Source organism: Gracilinanus agilis, chromosome 1 (genome assembly GCF_016433145.1).
Source record: "Gracilinanus agilis isolate LMUSP501 chromosome 1, AgileGrace, whole genome shotgun sequence".
Lineage (NCBI taxonomy): Eukaryota > Metazoa > Chordata > Mammalia > Didelphimorphia > Didelphidae > Gracilinanus > Gracilinanus agilis.
The window spans coordinates 725052016-725071282 of NC_058130.1; the positions used below are offsets into that span (position 1 = coordinate 725052016).

General features: G+C 48.2%; 1 protein-coding gene across 1 annotated transcript; it reads left to right on the plus strand.

The window, feature by feature from the left end:
• The first annotated feature begins 274 nt into the window (after positions 1–274).
• On the plus strand, positions 275–15091 carry USE1 (unconventional SNARE in the ER 1). The gene is made up of 8 exons (XM_044658580.1): positions 275–878; positions 3163–3212; positions 4545–4623; positions 9342–9494; positions 11288–11306; positions 13307–13337; positions 14055–14217; positions 14744–15091. The coding sequence occupies exons 1-8, from the start codon at positions 702–704 to the stop codon at positions 14924–14926; spliced, it is 855 nt and encodes a 284-aa protein (XP_044514515.1). The 5' UTR covers positions 275–701; the 3' UTR covers positions 14927–15091.
• The last annotated feature ends 4176 nt before the right edge of the window (positions 15092–19267 follow it).

A 19267-nucleotide genomic window follows, 5' to 3' on the forward strand; every position in this document is an offset into this window, starting at 1 on the left:
ACCCTGGGCAAGTCACTTAATGCCCACTGCCTAGCCCTTTCAGTACTTGTGTCTTTGAACCAATACACAGAATTGATTCTAAGGTGAAAGGTAAGAGTTTTATTTTAAAGCAAAACAAGAAACTGCACTAAGACTTTTGGAACAGTTGGTAGAATCCTGGGAATCATCTGTACAGAGATGACAAGTGAACCCTTAGGAGTTGATAAGAGCTCCAAGTGGAACAGAATGGGAGGAGCTGAGCGGGAGGAGGAGGCCAAGACAGGACCCCACCCCCACCCCCAAGTTTAGCAAGTGTGAAAGGGCCTTAGGTTTCGAAAAGAAAGCTGACGTTTATTTGGGAATACCACAAAGTAGAATATAATGGGTAAAATGAGGCCTAAGAATACTTCCTGCAGCCCTCAGTTTACGTGGCGACCGGGACGCTTCCTCCTGCCAGTACTAGATATGCCGCCAAAAACGTTCTTGTCAGCCCCAATCTGCGGTTAACATGATCCAGCACCATCAACTTCCGCCCACAACCAAATGGTGCATAGCAGCATGGGTAACCGGAAGATCTGTGACTCCTGCCCATACCGAGTATGGCAACAAAACAGCTTCTTCCGCCCGTAAACATGGTAGGGAGCTTTTTTTACCGCTTAAAGTCAAGGCGCCTTCCGCTGTAACTTTGGTGATAACGACGAATCCTTCCGCCCACCGTGAATATGGCGGCGGGTGTGCCTTCTTCCGCCCGTAGTTGGTTGGACCGCAGCAGAGTTGGCAGTGGTGTGAGAGCGGTGATGGCGGTTCCGCGGCTGGAGTTGAACCTGGTGCGGCTGCTGTGCCGCTGCGAGGCGCTGGCGGCCGAGAAACGAGACCCGAGCGAGTGGCGCCTGGAGAAGGTGGGAGGCTCCGCGGGGGCTCCCTGAGCCCGGGGCAGATGGGGCAGATGCGGCGGTGACCACCGCCCCGCCCCCACCTGAGTTCAGGCCCCGCCCTCCTCGCCCCTCTTTGGCCCTTGCCCAAGGCAATTGAATAGCGCTTAAACGCTATTAGGGGCAGCGAGGTGACTCAGTAGATAGAACCCGGCCTTGGAGGTGGGAGGTTCTGGGTTCTAACGTGACTTCAGAGGCTTCCTATCCGCGCGACTCTTGGGCAGGTCACTTGACCCCCATTGCTTAGCCCTTACCACTCTTCTGCCGAGGAGCCAATACATAGTATTGATTCTAAGACGGAAGGTAAATGTTTAAAAAAAAAAGTATAGCTACTATTCCACCGGAGAAGAGAGGATGCCCTGTTGTTTAGAATAGAAAGGAAGTGATGGGAAGTTGTTACGGTTCTTTACCACTTAAATGGGAAGCTTGAGCGCCCGATCAAAATCCATGGACGTCCAGAGAGAAGCTGTCTACACTCATTGCTTCTCCTTTGTCCCTTCTCATTCAGTTGTCAACAACCTTTTGCAGTCTGGTTTCCGTCTCCAGCCACCCCTTGACTGAAGCTGTTCTCTGCAGGGTTCCCGCGGTCCTTGACTGCCAGTTCGCCTTTTCTTTGTAGCCATCCTCTGCCTCTGGACATTTGAGCCTGTTGGCCACTCCACCTTCCTGGAAAGCCTCTCTTCCCCGGGGGTCCTCTATCATGACTCGGTAGTGGTTCTCTTCCCGTCTGGTCGGTCATTCCTTTTCAGTCTTCCTTCTTGGTTCATCACTAGTGCCCCAACCCATAGGCATGAGTGTATGCCATAGGCTTTGTCCTAGGCCTTCTCCTCCTTTTGATGATATCATCAGCTCCCCTGGGTCTACCAGATAGCACTATGCAAATGAATAGCTGAGTGAATAGAGCAACTGGTCCTGGAGTCAGGAAGAGCTGAGTTCAAGTCCAGCCTCATAAACTTACTAGCTCTGGGCAAGTCACATAAGTAAGCTGTTTTCCTCATTTCCTCAACTGTAAAATGAGGCTAGCACCTGCCTCCCATTGTTGTGAGGGTATAAGATAATATTTGTTTGCACTTTGTTTAGTGCCTGACACATAATAGGCCCTTAATAAATGCTAATTCCAGGGGTGGCTGGGTATCTCAGTGGATTGAGAGCCAGGCCTAGAGATGGAAGGTCCTGGGTTCAAAGCTGGCCTCAGACACTTCCTAGCTGTGTGACTCTGGGCAGGTGACCCATTGCCTTGCCCTTACCGATCTTCTGCCTTATACACAGTATTGGTTCCAAGGCAGAAGATCAGGGTTTAATTAATAAATAAATACATAAATAAATAAATAAATAAGGATGCTTATTCCCTTCCCTCCTAACTTATGACCACCACCCCACCCCCTGCATTTATATATCGAGGCCTTATCTAGTTCCTGAGTTCTCATCTCATATTTTCACTGTCCCTTAGACCTCTCTCCCTGGAGGTCCTATAAGCATCTCAAATTCAGAATTCCCAAGACAGAAGAAAGATGCTCTGCTGGAAGAATCAGTGGCCATGAAGTCAGAAGACCCAAGTTTAAATCTCCAGTTCTTATGATTTCTGTGACCTCAGGCTAGATAACTGGGCCCCTGTGGACCTCAGGCTCCTTGTTCTATAAAATAAAGGGGTTGGATGAAAAGCTATGATAAGCTCCCATTATCTTTTCCCCCACTTCCCAGTCCCTGCTTCTTTATTTCTCTTCTTAGATGAAGAGACAGCTGGGTAGGGAAGTGGAAAAAAGTTTGGATGTGGAGTCAGGGAAACCTGAGTTCAAATTTGACCTGAGACACTTATTAGCTGTGTGACCTTGGGCAAGTCACTTAACCTTATTTGCTTCAGGAAAAGGAAATGACAAACCACTCCATTTCTTGGCAAATCTTTGCAAATCCCCCAATTGAAGTCATGAAAAGTCAGACATGATTGAAAAATGACTGAATGACAAATATGACCGGGTACCACTTAAGCCCTGGGGACACAAAGAAATGCAAAAACAGCCTCTAATGTCAAGGAGCTTACACTCTAATAGGGGAAACAGCATACAAACACCCACATACAGTCAGACTATAGAGAAACAGGTGAAATGATTGATAATCTACAGAGGGAAGGCCCAGTCATTTAGGGACCTCAGGAAAGGCTTGTTGTTTAAGGTGGAAGATTAGCTGGGGCTTGAAAGAAGGAAAGTAGACCCCATTTTCACCAAATCCATAACACATTGTCCTTCCTTTTCAGTATGTAGCTGCCCTGGAAGAAATGCTCCAAGCCTTAAAGGAACAGTCAAGGTAAGAGTATAGTTACAAGTTTGAGGGCTGAGAAGCAGCTTGGTATAATGGATAGGGAAGCAGGCTTAGATTCAGGAGAACCTCAATTCAAATCTTACCTTTGACAGGTATCAGCTCTGTGACATTAGGCTGATCACACAATTCTCTAATATTCTAAGGCAGGATATATCCTGGATCCCTTTGGTCATTCTGCTGAAGCCTATGGACCTCTTTTCAGAATGATGTTGTTAAATATACAAATATTTAATTTAAGTTCAATTTAATTAAATATATTAATAGAAAAAAGATTAAATACATACATATATGATAGATTGGATTACAAAGGAAACCAATTCTATCAAAATCCGATTATTAAAATATTTTTTATAAAACAAGTACACTGGATCCCATAGAGTTAAGAACCCCTGTCTAAGTTATATAATACATATGATCTGTTTTGCTAGAGGAAGTACTGAAATTCATTCATAGCTCCAGACCAAAAAACAAACAAACAAAACCCAGCATTACTGATCCAAATCAGCTAATCAGGAAAGACTCTTGCCACTTGGGGGGGGGGGCCAGGAAGATCTGGAGACAGCAGGAGGTCTTTGAGGGTCATTATTCCCCTTCTGCCTTCCATAGCAATGTGCACAAGGTGATATAACTGGTTATTGGTATTCGTTTATAGCATGTCAAAGCTGGGAGGGAGCTTAGAACATAGAATGTCAGAGCTGGGAGGGAGCTTAGAACAGAGAATATCAGAGCTGGGAGAGTCCTTAGAACAGAGAATGTCAGGGCTGGGAGGGAGCTTAGAACACAGAATGTCAGAGCTGGGAGGGAGCTTAGAACAGAGAATATCAGAGCTGGGAGAGTCCTTAGAACAGAGAATGTCAGGACTGGGGAGACCCTTAGAAAAGGAAATGTCAGAGCTGGAAGGATCCTTAGAACAGAGAATGTCAGAGCTGGGAGGGTCCTTAGAACAGAGGATGTCAGAGCTGGGAGGGAGCTTAGAACAGAGAATGTCAGAGCTGGGAGGGTCCTTAGAACAGAGAATGTCAGAGTTGGGAAGCCCCATTAAAGATCATCTAGCTTAAGGATTTGCCTGAAGTCACCTGATTTATTCATGGAAGTACAAAAACTCAAACCCAAGCCTTATTATCCTGGATTCTTTTACTCTAATGTACATCCCTTGAGAGTAGGAGAGTGAGGTCACTACAAGCCCAAGAGAGGAGAGGAGAGGGCTACTTACAAATCTGCTGTGGGAGTTCTGCCAGCATGATTCTCAACGAGTTATCTGTGCTAAGTGGATAGAAACTGGGCAGACTCTTGGTGACTGTTTTTTTTTCTCTTCAGTAAACCTGCCCCTGAAATGCTTAATGAGTATTCTAGAAAAGTGGACTTTTTAAAAGGAATGTTAGAGGCTGAAAAACTGGTAAGTAAAAAAAACTGGCCTGTTACTAATGCTTCTATAATCACAGAATTTAGAGCTAGCAGGGACTGGCTTCAGAGATCATCCAGAATCATGGTGTAGCCCATATGCCTTGAAGGAGGTTGGGGAGAGTAGAATCGACTTACACCAGGCAGCTAGGTAGTTCAATGGATGGAGAGTCAGGCCCAGAGACAGGAGGTTTGGGGTTCAACTCTGTCCTGAGACACTTCCTAGATGTGTGACTCTGGGCAAGTCAGTTAACCCCCACTGCATAGCTTTCACTGCTCTTCTGCCTTGGGACCAATACACAATATTGATTCTAGGTGTCATAATCAGACTCTGGGAGCTGAGAGCCTCACCTTGATTGACAGGTGAAGACAGTTGGAGACATCAGAATGGAGGCCGTGAGGACAGGAGGAAAGGCAGTTGTCCAGAAAGGATATAAATACCCTGGGCAGCCCCTGACAGAGTCCCTTGGACTCCCTGGACTTTTGGGGACCCTTTCAGCTTTTGGCTTTGCTTTGGCTGAGCTTTGCCTAAACTCTTGCCTTGGACATTTGATCTTGAACATTGATTGACCTGTAGATCCTCTGATTTTCTCTGAATCCCCTCTAGATATTTAGGCACCTAAACCTTCTCTAGATAGTTAGGTATCCCGGGCTGGGGGGAGGAGGAGGGGGATCCTGGAAGTGGGTAGGAGAAGAAGAGGGTGGTAAAGGGTGGCATTTCCTGAAGGCTGTAGGGCTGGCAAACAACGAGCAGTAAGAAGCTGAGAGAGACCATCATCAGTATTTGCATCATCCAAACAGTTTGCTTACTCTGGTTTGGCTGTGGCCAGGCTGAGCCAGAGGAGGTGAAGAACAAGCCCAGCATTACTGAACAGCCTACAGTCCTGAGGGATTATTGTCATAGATTTAGTGACAGGGTCACCTATTCCCCAACCCCTTCCTGATCATTCCTTTCCCTTGTTAAACAACAGATAAAGTTATTAAGTACCTTCCTGGAATAGTTATTCCATCACCACTCTGGGGAGGGAGCAACGCAGTCAGATGAACATTATCCAAGGCTGATAGAGCCCAAAACCCATAATCAATCAACCCCAGGTGGGACCTGAAAGGGTTACCCATTCACTGACCTGTAGGGATCCTGCCTGGGCACTGTTATAAAGAAGGGCAGGACTCGGGTGTCCCTGCACCAGCCATTAGGGAACCAAACCAAAGCTTCCTCAGATTATATACAGAGTAATAACAACTATAATAACTAGCCTTAGTAATTTTGGTAGCAGTATAGAGATTATCTTCCTCTTTATTTTTATAACCTAGGACAGAAGGCAAGGGTTTAATTTAATTTTTTTTCCTTTTTTTTTTTAAACCTTTAACTTCTGTGTATTGGCTCCAAGGCAGAAGAGAGGTAAGGGTAGGCAATGGGGGTCAAGTGGCTTGCCCAGGGTCACACAGCTGGGAAGTGTCTGAGGCCGGATTTGAACCTAGGACCTCCTGTCTCTAGGCCTGACTCTCAATCCACTGAGCTACCTGCTGCCCCAGCAAGGGTTTTAATTAAAAAAAAAAAAAAAAAAAAAAAAAAAAAAGTGGCTTCTCTGTTGCCCACAGCTAGGAAGTATCTACATTAGGATTTGAACTCTGGGTCTTCCTAACTCCAAGCCTAGCATTCTATCCACTGCGTTATCAGCTGCCCATATTCACATTTAAAACAAGAGCATTTTATAGCAGATAGATCATTGTCAGGAGACCTGAATTCAAGTTTGAGTCTTCCCTCATCTCCTAGTTGATAGTGCTTGCTTTCTCCATCTTCAGATTACTATATATTTACTTCTCTGGCCATATGGCCCATTCCCCAGGAAGACAAATGCTTCCTGAGGACAGAGATTTCTTTTTCTGCTGTGGCCACCAAATGTCACAATGGATAGAAAGCCGGCCTTGGAATCAGGAAGACCTGAGTTCTGTTCTTGCCTCAGACCCTTGTCAGCTGTGTAACGCTATACGAATCACTTTATCTTTGCCCCAGTTTTCTCATCTGCAAAATGGATTAATCATAATGTCTACCATAGAGTTGTTGTGAGGATCAAAGGAATACATAGTAATACCACCACCAGCAGCAACAGGAATAACAACAGCAATAATAAATAAAAGAGTACTGCACTTACAGCTGGCATTTTATCACACTTTAAAATCTTTAAAGCATTTTATAGATATAGTCTCATTTGATCCTCACAAAGCCTGTGACCTCAGGGTTATGATTATCCCCGTTTTGCAGATGAGAAAGTTGAGGCTCACAGGGTTTAAGTGACTTGCCCAGGATCTCCCACTGGGTACATAAACTCATGCCTTTCTGACTCCAAATCCAGTCCTCCAGTCCCGGTGTCACCTAGTTATAATAGAGGTGAATGATTCTTTTTCTCTGAGACTCGGGCACTTGGCATAGAATATCCTAAATGGAGGGGGCCTCAGTGGCTAACCAGTCTAACTCATGCCTGAAAAGAAACTCTTTTCCCAACTGGGCCCCAGAGGCACACGCAGCACCATTCTTTAGGATGTGTGCTCAAGGAATTTTGTTTCTTTTGTTATTTTTTCACCTTCACCTTCTGCCTTAGAATCAATACTACATATTGGCTCCAAGGCAGAAGAGTAGTAAAGGCTAGGCAATTAGGGTTAAGTGACTTACCCAGGGTCACATGGCTGAGAAGTGTCTGAAGTCAGATTTGATCCCAGGATCTCCCATCTCCAGGCCTGGCTCTAACCACTGAACCACCTACCTCTCCTTTAAAAAAAAAAAAAAGTTAAACATTTATTGATACCTAATTATAAAAGATTTTCTTTTTATTCATCAAGCTAAAGAAACTAAAATTATTTTTTTAAACTAATGACCACTTCTAAAGGCCTCCCTTGATCCAAACCTTCCCCTTCTCTAGAATATAGAACAGTTTTCCAATTTACCTTCTTGGCCTCTTTGTGAGGGGACTCAGCTTGCCCAAACCATCCTTAGCCGTGCAGGTTAGGGGTGGATGACCCTAACGAGGGGGAGGGAAAGCCTTTCAGATTTGACATTTAGCTTATTTGCCTTCCTGTGCCAACTGGAGCCCGGGGGCCACGTTCCCTGGGCTGAGCCAAGGAAAACAAAGTGGTCAGAGGAGTGAAAAGGGAAAGACATCTTGCTGATTTTTCCCTAACTGGCTGCAGCTACCTGGAGGCCCCAGACGGGCTGAGAAGGCCTGGAGAGGAGGCCCTGGACCCAGTGGAGAGGGAACTGGCCTCAGGGAAGGAAGAAGAAAGGCAGGCGGCCCTCCTGACCCATATAGGGACTGGGCCCTGGGCAAATACAAGCCCCTCTGCTGGAGGGGGGACTTGGCTGCAGAGAGCCCCAAACAGGCCCATTAAGGGGCCCCATATTGAAGGCTTACTCAGTCTCTAGCCTCAGTCCCTGCTACTGACTGGCCCCAGAGCCTGGGGAAGCTGTGGAGGAGGAGGACGTGGGAGGCAAAGAAAAAAACAGAAGCCAACCCGGCAGGGACTGTCAAAATCGGGGTGCTAAGAGCCCAGACCAGCCAGCCCTCCTCCAGGCCCCTCCCCACCCCAGCTGCCCACCCTGGTGAGGGAACCTGTGTGGGAAGAACTCATCCCACCTTCCTCCTGGGCCTGTCCCTAGTGGGCAATTGTCAGCATTTGCTGAACTGAAATTTAGTTTTTAAATTAAAATGACAAAGGCTCATCTCCGGCTAAGGGGAATGAGAAGAAGGAATTTGGGAATGAAGATGGTATAAAAAGCAAAGGTTTTCAAGAAACCTTTTTGGGGGAAAAAGCCGCTCATGCCAGGGGTCACACATACAATGACTCACTGTCCAATGTGGCAGAATGGCTGCATTTCAGCAGTCTGGGCTTGGGGAGGATTGGCAGGCTTCTCCCTGATGAGGCAAATGAGACTTGGAAATCCTCCTTATGAGTATTTTATTTTCTCTCCTGTTAATGTGGGCAATTTACATTTTTTTAAATATCCATCCATCTATTGGGGGCAGCCAGGTGGCCCAGTGGATTGAGAGCAAGGCCTAGACACAGGTTTGCCTAGTCAGCTGATTGGTTCCTGAGCAGAAGAGCGGTAAAGGCTAGGCAATGGTAAGGGCTAGGTTAAGTGACATGTCCAGGGTGACACAGCTAGGAAGAGTGCGAGGCCAAATATGAACCCAAGACCTCCCATCTCTAAGCCTGGCTCTCAATCCACTGAGCCTCCTAGCTGTACCCCAATACACAGTATTGATTCTAAGATGGAAGGTAAGGGTTGTTGTCGGGGTTTTTCCATCCATCTATTTAACTTAGATTGTCAGATTTCTTGGCATATAATTAGGCAAAATAACTCCTAATAATTGCTTTCATTTCCCCTTCGTTGGTTGTGTATTCACTCTTCATTTTTTATACTAGTAATTGGGGTTTCTTCTTTTTTAAATCAGATTAATTAGTACTATCTACTTTATTGGGCGGGGAGGGGGGTCCATAAAAGCTCCTTATTGTCTTTGTTAGTTCAATGGTTTTCTTACTTTCCATTTGATTGATCTGTCCTTTGATTTGGGGGGAGGAAATCCTCCTTCTGCATGCCGGTTGTCCCTGGTAATGAGGTCCTTGGCAGCAGGGGAAGAGAATTGCCATGGGAACATCCATAGAAAGAGCCAGCCCTGCCCCGGACTTCTCCAACTTCCTCATTTCTGTCCCCAGTCATCTTCCTCAGAGAAGGCCCTCGCCAATCAGTTCTTGGCCCCAGGACGCACGCCCACCACCACCAAAGAGCGGGTGCCAGCCACCAAGACCGTGCACCTGCAGACCAGGGCGCGCTACACTGGGGAGATGAGGAGTGAGCTGCTGGGCACGGTAGGTCACTGGGGCATCCCACCCCCACCCCCGGGCAGAAAGAGACTCCCTGGCCTCTCCCACAGGCCACCTAGCCAGGCCCGAGCATCTTTAGGGACAGGGCGGCCACCCTTCCCGGCACTCAGACCTGCCCGCCTAAGCCGGGCACCCAGCAGAGCTCGTTCCGTCCTCTGGGGCCCAGCAGAACCAGGCTAACCCTTCTCCGTGACAGCCCTGCAGACCCTTGGAGACAGGATCCCCCCCACCCTTTTCCTGGGACTTTCCACCAGGCTCCACCTCCCTCAGCTGATCTTAGATGACGTGGGCTTGAGTCAGTCCCTCCCCTCCAAGGTCCGGAGCCCTCCTAAAACCAGGCAGGATTCTGCAGGGGGAGCCTGGGCTCTGCCCCGAGGCCCAGCATGAGCGCCCGAGTGACCTCGATGCTTAAAGTGAGCCTCCGGTCCAGGCAGCCCGCAAGCAGCTTCTCCTAAGCTAAGCCAGCCCTCGGAATACCAAGAGGAGTAAACAGGACAGGCGCCTCCCCTCAAGGAGCTCACACTAAGCACAGACACAGGCCAGGAGTCCAGAAAGTCAGCCCAGCACAGAGGGGGAGCCCTGCCCAGAATGGAGGCCCTGGAAGGAACTCACCAGGGGATATTCCAAGTGGAGGAGGCCCCAGTGCTGAGGGAGGTGCCAGGGTGAGGAGGCAGAGGCCACTTTGATCTGGAGTGCTCTAAGAAGCCTTCCTGAAGGAGGTGGGAACTGAGCAGGGTCTTGGGTAGGGAGGATTCAGAGAGTACAGAAGAAATGGGGCCTAGAGATAGGGAGAGAGGGATGCTGGGAGTCATCAGGGAGACAGACCAGGCTAGGGCAGAATGTTGGGGGAGATAAGGCAGGTTGTGGAGGGAATTTTAGCCCTGATTCAGTCAGAGGAGCCTTATGGAAAAGGAAAGGAGTCAAGAAGGAAGGTGTGGCTGCTGGTGTAACCCCCGTCTACAGGACGAGGGCCTGGGCATTGGCCACAGAACTGGAGAGCAGACCAGCGAGTCTGAGACACACTTTAAAAGACGCAACTACAGGACTCAGTGACACACTGAAGATAGGGATGAAAAGGCAGTCAAGGCCTCTACAGCAGCTCCTCTTGAACTCCTTCCCTTTTCACACCCTCCATGTACTTCTCTTTCACCCACCCTCGAGGGTTTGGCTCTGGGAGTTTAGGCCTGATGTGAGAGCTGGGTAGACCCTCTGAACCCCTAGATGTCAGCTCCACCACAGACAGGGTATCCTTCACCCCTGGACTGCTTGAGCTCAGTTCAGGGTGACTCGTTATCAAGTTGGCCCCGGGAACATGAACCTTTTTACCCATAACAACCCTAGAGATGGCTCACTAATTTACAGAGGGGCTACAGTCTGCCCCCGGGGGACGAACTGGCCACCCTGAAGAAACCTCAGCTCTTCCATGTGTGGACCCGTTTTGCTTTTCAAAAAGAGCCGACTTTAGGGGTGCCGCCTGTATTTAGAGGAAGTCTCTGTTTGGACCAGTAGGGCAAACTTTTATGGAAGTGGACCCGTTGGGGCTCAGGGCCTGCCCCAATGGAACCCTGCCAGAGTGAAACCCAAGCCTGGGTTGTGTGTGCCTGGGATCGGAATTCCTCCTTCCTGGGGCCTCTGCCAAGCCCCCCACTCGCGCCTCTCCGGAGGCCGGTGCACGGAGGAAGGAGACTTGGTGTTTCTTCTCACCAGCTTCTTAGCTGGGCTCAATGGGGTGTCGGGGGCCCGAGGGGACGTTCTCATGCTGGCTTTTCTCCCTTTAGGAGTCCTCGGCGGCCAGCGGTGAGTACATTCGCTCCTCCAAGCTCTTTGCTCTGCGCCCTGGCAAGGAAGCCCCGGGCAGCTCAGCTTCCCTGCAGAGACGGAAGGTCTCGGGCTCCCCGGAGCCGGCACCAGGCAGGAACGGAAGGCTCCAACCCCAGCCCGCTGCCTACAACCTGGGGGACCCCGAGTCACACCCGTCCTCTCTCCAGGCCTCGGGGTCACCCCTGGCAAAACGAGGAGACGGCCCCGAGGGCTCTCACCCTCGTTCTGGGTCCCGGGCTCCCGGGACCGAGCTCGGGCATAGAAACCAATTCCCATCCGGCTCTCCCCGAGTCGCTGCCTTCCCCTAGGAGAGGGACGAGAAATGACCCCTGGCGGGTCCCCTAAAGGCACGGCACGGGGGGTCGGGGAGGGGGGACCCAGAGCCACTCGTCACTCCCAAAGCCGACGGCAGGGGGAGACCTGATTCTCTCAGGATATTTATGGAGCCTCATTGGAGACGCAGGGAATGAGCCATCCCCGGGGAGGCGAGGTTGGCTTTTCTAGTTCAGCCTTGCTGTGTGACCCAGAATCAGGCGGCCAGACACGAGGGACACAAGTACAAAGAGGGAAGCCATCCCTGCGCTCAGGGAGCCTACGTTCTGAGGAGGGCAGTGTGTGTGTGTGTGTGTACATGTGTGTGTGCATGTGTGCTGTGTGTGCATGTGTGTACATGTGTGTGTACATGTGTGTGCGTGTGCGCTGTGTACATGTGTGTGTGTGCATGTGCGCTGTGTGTGCATGTGTGTGTGTGGTGGCCGAGGCCCAGCCGGCCCAGAGCACAGATGCCTGTGACCGGGTTGCCCCGGCCCGTGACTTTTGGGCCACAGCATCTCTATGTAGCGGGCCCCGAGGGGAGAGACGAGCGTTGGTGGGGCGGCTGCACCCCTGATGGAGTCGCAGGTCCTCGATGCTTTGAAGAAGGGAAGCTCGGGCGGGAGAGCTCGTCCTCTCTGGGGCTTCCTGAGGCCCCTTTCGGTGCCCTGAGCCCAGCCCTCTGGGTAGAATTGCTGTAGGAGATTCGGCCCAGATTCGGCCCTCAGTGCTTTCAGTCTGGTGGATAACAAGGTGAATATACCAGAAAACTCAGAATGTCAGAACTGGGAGGGACCCTAGAGCATAGCTGTAGGGATAGTAGAGGGATGGGAGGCCCTTAGAACCCAGGAGGTCAGGGCTAGGAGGGCACGTCGAACAAAAACTGTCCGCTCTAGGGGGTACTTAGAGACATCTAGGACTCCCCCCTTCTGTGCAGCTGGGGAAATTGACCCAGAAAGGAATCTGCTCACCAAACGTCACCCCACTAGTGATTGGCGGAGGGAGGATGAATACCCAAGTCTGGACCCTCGGCACAGGGTTTCTTCTTCCATATCAAAACAGGAGGTGCCGAGGGCTCTGAGGGGGGCGGATGAGTATCATGGTTGAGCTGAGGGGGCTCCCTGAGAAGGCACTAGACAGAGAGATCGGGGGAATGTCTGCCTAACAGCCAGCATACACAAGTGGTGTAAGCAGAAGCACTAAGTGAGGAAAGAGGATGGCACATTCATGAAGGCAAGAAGCAGACAAACATGGCTCAAGTGGAGGAACTTATTCAGACTATCTTTGGGGCCCAGAATGTGGAAATCCCAGGAATACTTGGGGCCCTTGGAATGGACTTTATCTGGGAGCTTCACAAGGAATAACCCGATCAGTGTATGGGAAGAGTAAAAGCCTGCCCTTTGGTTCTTTTTCTTTTTTCTTTAAACTTGTACCTTCTGTCTTAAAATCAATACTGCATATTGGTTCCAAGGCAGAAGAGTGGTAAGGGCTAGGTAATGGGGGTTAAGTGACTTGCCCAGGGTCACACAGCCAGGAAATGTCTGAGGCTATGTTGGAACTCAGGATCTCCCGTCTCTAGGCCTGGCCCTCAATCCATTGAGCCACCCAACTATCTCCCTTGTGGTTCTTTCTCCAACTGACAAATGTCCCTATTTTGGTTCCAGGTTCTGGGGACCTAAGCTTAAGGAAACGAACGTAAGTGATTCATCTCCTGATGTCATGTTGTAGGGGCCCCCAGAATTCAGAAATGGATGGGGGCTCTGAGACCATCCAGGCCACCTGAAACACAAACCCCACCTTACAACAGATCCACCAAATGAATGGCCCACCCAGCTTTGGGACCTTCTGAGGCAGGAAGCTCTTTCTCTCCCAAATTAGCCCACCCAACTTAGAGATGGCTCTCAGCTCTAGGAAATTGTTCCTCCTATCAATGCCTTTCTTGTGGCTTCTACCCACTGTGTGGCCCTCCATGGCCAAAAAGAATGTTAGGTCCCTCTTGCCCTAGACAGCCCTTCCAATATTTGAAGATGCCTCTCTTTTGGCCCTTTAGGACTGGTCTTCCTAAGGCTAAACATCCCCAGTAACTCTGACTGATGCTTTGCTTAGGACTCCACCTGCCAGCATCCTAGTTAACCCTCCAGAGACCTAGAGAAAGTGAATTCACTGATGCAAATCCCATCATGAGCAGATGCTCGAAATTCTATTGTTGCCCAATATAAAAAGCCTGTGGCTCCTGTGCAAAAGCCTTCTTTTGCTTCCATATGTGAAGTCCAAGCCATAATGTTCACCCTGGAGCTGATACATGTAGCCTAGAACAGCATGATCACCTGTTTCAGGGACAAAAGGGACGCTTAAAAGATGATTGTTCCTTCTTTGCTCTCTCCCCACCCCCCACTCCTTCTGCACACTCAGGGGCCTGGCGACAGATGAGAAGCAGTCAGCTGCTGAGCTGGATGCTGTGTTACAACATCACCACAGCATACAAGAGAAGCTGGCCGAGGAAATGTTGAGTTTGGCCCGGAGTCTGAAGAACAACACTCTGGCGGCACAGAATGTGATTAAACAAGATAATCAGGTGGGGCAACAAGAAACCTGAGATGCCCATCTGGGGTCTCCAGCTGCTAGAGCCATAAAGCAGCAGCACCAAGAGGGTGCTGGGAAAGGAGAATGACAGAATAGAGGGAGTGAGAGAACCCAGGATGTCAGAGCCAGAGGGACCCTTAGAACCCAGAATGTCAGAGCTGGGGGACCCTTAGAACCCAGAATGTCAGGGCTGGGGGACCCTTAGAACCCAGAATGTCAGGGCTGGGGGACCCTTAGAACAGAGAATGTCAGGGCTGGGGGACCCTTTGAACAGAGAATGGCAGAGCTGGGGGGACCCTTAGGACACAGAGTATTAGAACCGAGAGGGCCCCTGGAATCCATTCTCATTTGACCGAAGGACCTGAGGGAAGATGATTTGCCCAAGGACACAGTTTAGCATCAGGACTTAGAGCAGAATTGGGGGTGGGGTGGGGGTGGGGGTGGCACAGCCCTGATGCTTCTCTGGGGCCTCAGGCAGAGCCTCACCCTCACCCTCTGCCCCCTGCCCTTCCCCACAGACACTCTCCCACTCCCTCAAGATGGCAGATCAAAACTTTGAGAAGCTAAAGACGGAGTCAGAGAGGTTGGAACAGCATGCCAAGAAATCAGTCAACTGGCTCCTGTGGATCGTGCTCATCCTAGTCTGCTTCATCTTCATCAGCATGATCCTCTTCATCAGGATCTTCCCCAAGTTAAAGTGAAATGAGGGGCTGGCCAGCTGGCATGTGGTCAGGAGCACAGGGTGGGGAGGACACAGGTCTGGACTAAAACAGTCATTCACCTCCCATGGTTTCCTTCCAGATGCTCGGGAACATAGGACAGGAGGGTCCTTCTCAAAAGGAGGAGAATAAAATGGCATTCCCATATTTTTGATGGTTGGTCTGTCCTTGAGGCTGGCTTGCCTCTTTCTAGCTGTGTGGCCCAGAGCAAGGCACAGCCGTCACTCCTCTGGTTCCCCATCTCCTCTCTGCTAAATGCAGAGGTTGGATGCTCAAGGCCTGCAGCTCTGATCCTTCTCCAGGTTATGGATGACGTCCCAGCTTCAGATCTGTATCTAAGGGAAGATTGGCTCGAGCCTTCTTGGGGCCTTTGCAGAATGCAGTTCAGCAAACAACGATTAAGGGCCTGTCAGGTGTAGGACTCGGGCATGGAAAATGGCACAACCCTTGCCTCCAAGTAGAGGGTAAGAGATGCCCAAGCACAATGGCCTGTACGAGACCAGGGAGACACAAGGTGGATGTCCAGTAAAGCAAGATCAACTGCAGGAGATCAAACAGGGACAAAGGGCTGAGAAGGGAGGGCTCCAGAGGAGGCTTCATGGCCGAGGTGACTGCAGAGCTGTTCAGGGGCTCCAAAGCCCACCACAAAGCAGAGTAATGCAGAGGGTAACTTCTGCCACCCCAGAATCCATTCACAGTCTCCACCCTGGTTCAGGCCTCAACCACCTCTTACCTAGACTGCTGTCATTGGGCTTCTTTACTTTGTCTCTCCCTACGTCAGTCCATCCGATGCCAAGTCGGTCTTCCTAGAGCAGAGCGCTGGCTCGTCCCGGCACTCTAGAACTCCACTGGCCCCTGTCACCCTTTCTTAATGTAGAAAATCATTGTCCTTTATCATTAGCACTTAGGCACAGTCATGGACGGTAACAGTCTGCTGGTTGGACACCCTACAAAATGCATAATCGATAATCGAGAACTAATTTGTGAGGAGTTGGTTGAGGGGAAAATTTTTTTTAAGGCAGAAAAGAAGCCATCCAGAATTCATTTTAAATTACATCAGCTACCAATTTCTCTTTTCAGATTCCTGGGTGGTCTGCCAGTGGTTTGTTTGTCAGGTAAAAATACACCTTCCTTATAGCCTGGTGGGCCTAAGTTGAAAAAAAAATGTTCACAAAAAGGAAGGAAAGAAAATACGAAAGCATAGTTCAATAAATCAACTAGAGAGCAAAACTGTCTGGGAAGTTCAAATATGCAGATATGAATAGCTGCAACATTTCTGTTGGTCCCTCCATTTTTTTTTTTAAACCCTTAACTTCTGTGTATTGGTTCCAAGGCAGAAGAGTGGTAAGGGTAGGCAATGGGGGTCAAGTGACTTGCCCAGGGTCACACAGCTGGGAAGTGTCTGAGACCAGGTTTGAACCTAGGACCTCCCATCTCTAGGCCTGGCTCTCAATCCACTGAGCTACCCAGCTGCCCCCGGTCCCTCCATTTTGAAAGGCCCACATTCTGACATTCTCTGTTCTAAGGGTTCTTCCAGCCATGACAGTCCAAGTTCTAAGGACCCTCCCCGCTCTGACACTCCACTTCTAAGGGCCCTACCACTAAATGAGAAATGTAGGCTAAAGCAGCATAATATACAAACTATTATTTAAAGCCCTTCACAGTCTGGCTCCTGCCTACCTTTCAAACTGATTTAACATTATTTCTGTTCTCACCATCTACTCTCCAGTCCTGAATATTTTTCTCTCTGATATTTATTGTTTTTACATACCTAATTTATCTTTGTTGCTATTTATTTTATTTTTATACATAACATAATATAGTACATAACATAACAATAACACAACACACATGATTTGTTATAAATATTTAATAAGTTATCATAAATCTGCTTATCCCAGAGAAACAAATTCTCACATTATCTGTGTCTAAAAAAATATGTTATTACTTATACCCTTTCAAAGCTATCTATTATGATGATTGTTCGTGCTTCTAAAACCTTGATATTTTGTGCTGAGGATTTGATAAATAAGGTTGAACAACCCGAGTTTTATTCAAAAAACATCCCTACATAATGCATTTGGCTGAATAACATAGGCGATGTGGTAGATTTTGTGGGCTATTGAAAGAATTGTGTCAAAGACCTTCTTATCACCTTTAGGAAGCTCGTGGTTCTTTCCTGCTTGACTACATGAGCATTAACTGAAATGCAGCCCCAAAATGAAAATGATCTACAGGGGTTCAATGTGCTTCCAAATATGCTTAGTTAATCTGATTCCAAAGGGGGAGAGAGAGAGACAGACATACAGACAGATTGAGATGATAGATAGATGTATAGATAGATAGAGAGCTAGACAGAGAGAGATATATGCTCTGGATTCTTCAGGCTGCTGCCGCTGTTTATTCTCCAACACCCATTCCCATTGTAATCCACAGAAACTGGTAGAGCGAATAGCAGCCATTACCTAGCAAATTTCCGTGAATTTAAATTCAATGCCAATAGAAAAAATTGGGCTGTGTCACAGGCCTCAGCACTTTCTAGAGAAAACAGAAATAAGGATTTTCCAAGAATTAAGGATTAATGTATTCTTTATCAAAGACAGATGTATTAGCATCATAGCTTGGTTCCAGAAGGGATCACCAAAGTCCTCTTGTCCAACCACGTTATTTTACAGAGAACTTGCCCAGGATTATACAGTTAAGAAATGGCTAAGCAAAGATTCAAAGTCAGATTCTCTGAATGCAAATCCAGTACTGCGTCCGCTATAACTAGCCTTCAATGGAAGACATTGTAAAGAAAAGAAAGTGGATAGCTTCTTTAGGATAATTTCTTCTTCCTGAAATGGTACTCTGATTGGAGGTATGTATTATTGAAGAGTCAACAGGAGACATTGTCACTCTTTTTTTTTTAAATTAAGTTCATTTAGTTAATTAATTAATTTTGAGTATTTTCCCATGATTACATGATTCATATTCTTTCCCTCCCCTCCTCTCACCCCTCCCATAGCCAATGAGCAATTCCACTGGGTTTTACATGTGCCATTGATCAAGACCCATTTCCATATTAATATTTGCACTAGGGTGATCGCTTAGAGTCTACATCCCTGATCATATCCCCATCTTGCATGCTGTTTCTTGAACACAGCATCCCGTGTCCCATCTCCAAGTCTTTGCCCAAGCTGTTTTCCATGCCTAGAATGTGTTCCCTCACTTGTGTCTTGGAATCCCTAGCTTCCTTTGAGATTCAGCCCAAATGTCACCTCCCATGTACCTGATAGCTCCCATTCTTAGAACCTACATCGCTCTGTATTCGCTAAATTTTCAGTTTACTTCTGGGGAGGGGGGTATTTCCCCCCCAGTAGGATATAAGTTGAGGGCAGGTAATATTTTTTATTTTGTCTATGAATCTAGAGTGCCTGGAATATAGTAGGTGCTTAATAAAATCTTGGCAAATGAATGGAGATGAAATTTAATGAGGAAAAACATAAAAGTCTTATACTTGGTTTAAAAAGATCTAACTCACTTCACAGGTATAATATGGGTAGAGTATGGCCATTGGGCAATTGGTCTGAAAAAAGATACAAGGGTCTTAGTGGTCTGCAAGCTCAACAGAGCTAACATGTAATAAAAATAAAGGAGAGGATAATCTCTATACTGCTACCAATATTACTAAGGCTAGTTATTATAGTTGTTATTACTCTGTATATAATCTGAGGAAGCTTTGGTTTGGTTCCCTAATGGCTGGTGCAGGGACACCCGAGTCCTGCCCTTCTTTATAACAGTGCCCAGGCAGGATCCCTACAGGTCAGTGAATGGGTAACCCTTTCGGGTCCCACCTGGGGTTGATTGATTATGGGTCTTGGGCTCTATCAGCCTTGGATAATGTTCATCTGACTGCGTTGCTCCCTCCCCAGAGTGGTGATGGAATAACTACTCCAGGAAGGTACTTAATAACTTTATCTGTTGTTTAACAAGGGAAAGGAATGATCAGGAAGGGGTTGGGGAATAGGTGACCCTGTCACTAAATCTATGACAATAATCCCTCAGGACTGTAGGCTGTTCAGTAATGCTGGGCTTGTTCTTCACCTCCTCTGGCTCAGCCTGGCCACAGCCAAACCAGAGTAAGCAAACTGTTTGGATGATGCAAATACTGATGATGGTCTCTCTCAGCTTCTTACTGCTCGTTGTTTGCCAGCCCTACAGCCTTCAGGAAATGCCACCCTTTACCACCCTCTTCTTCTCCTACCTACTTCCAGGATCCCCCTCCTCCTCCCCCCAGCCCGGGATACCTAACTATCTAGAGAAGGTTTAGGTGCCTAAATA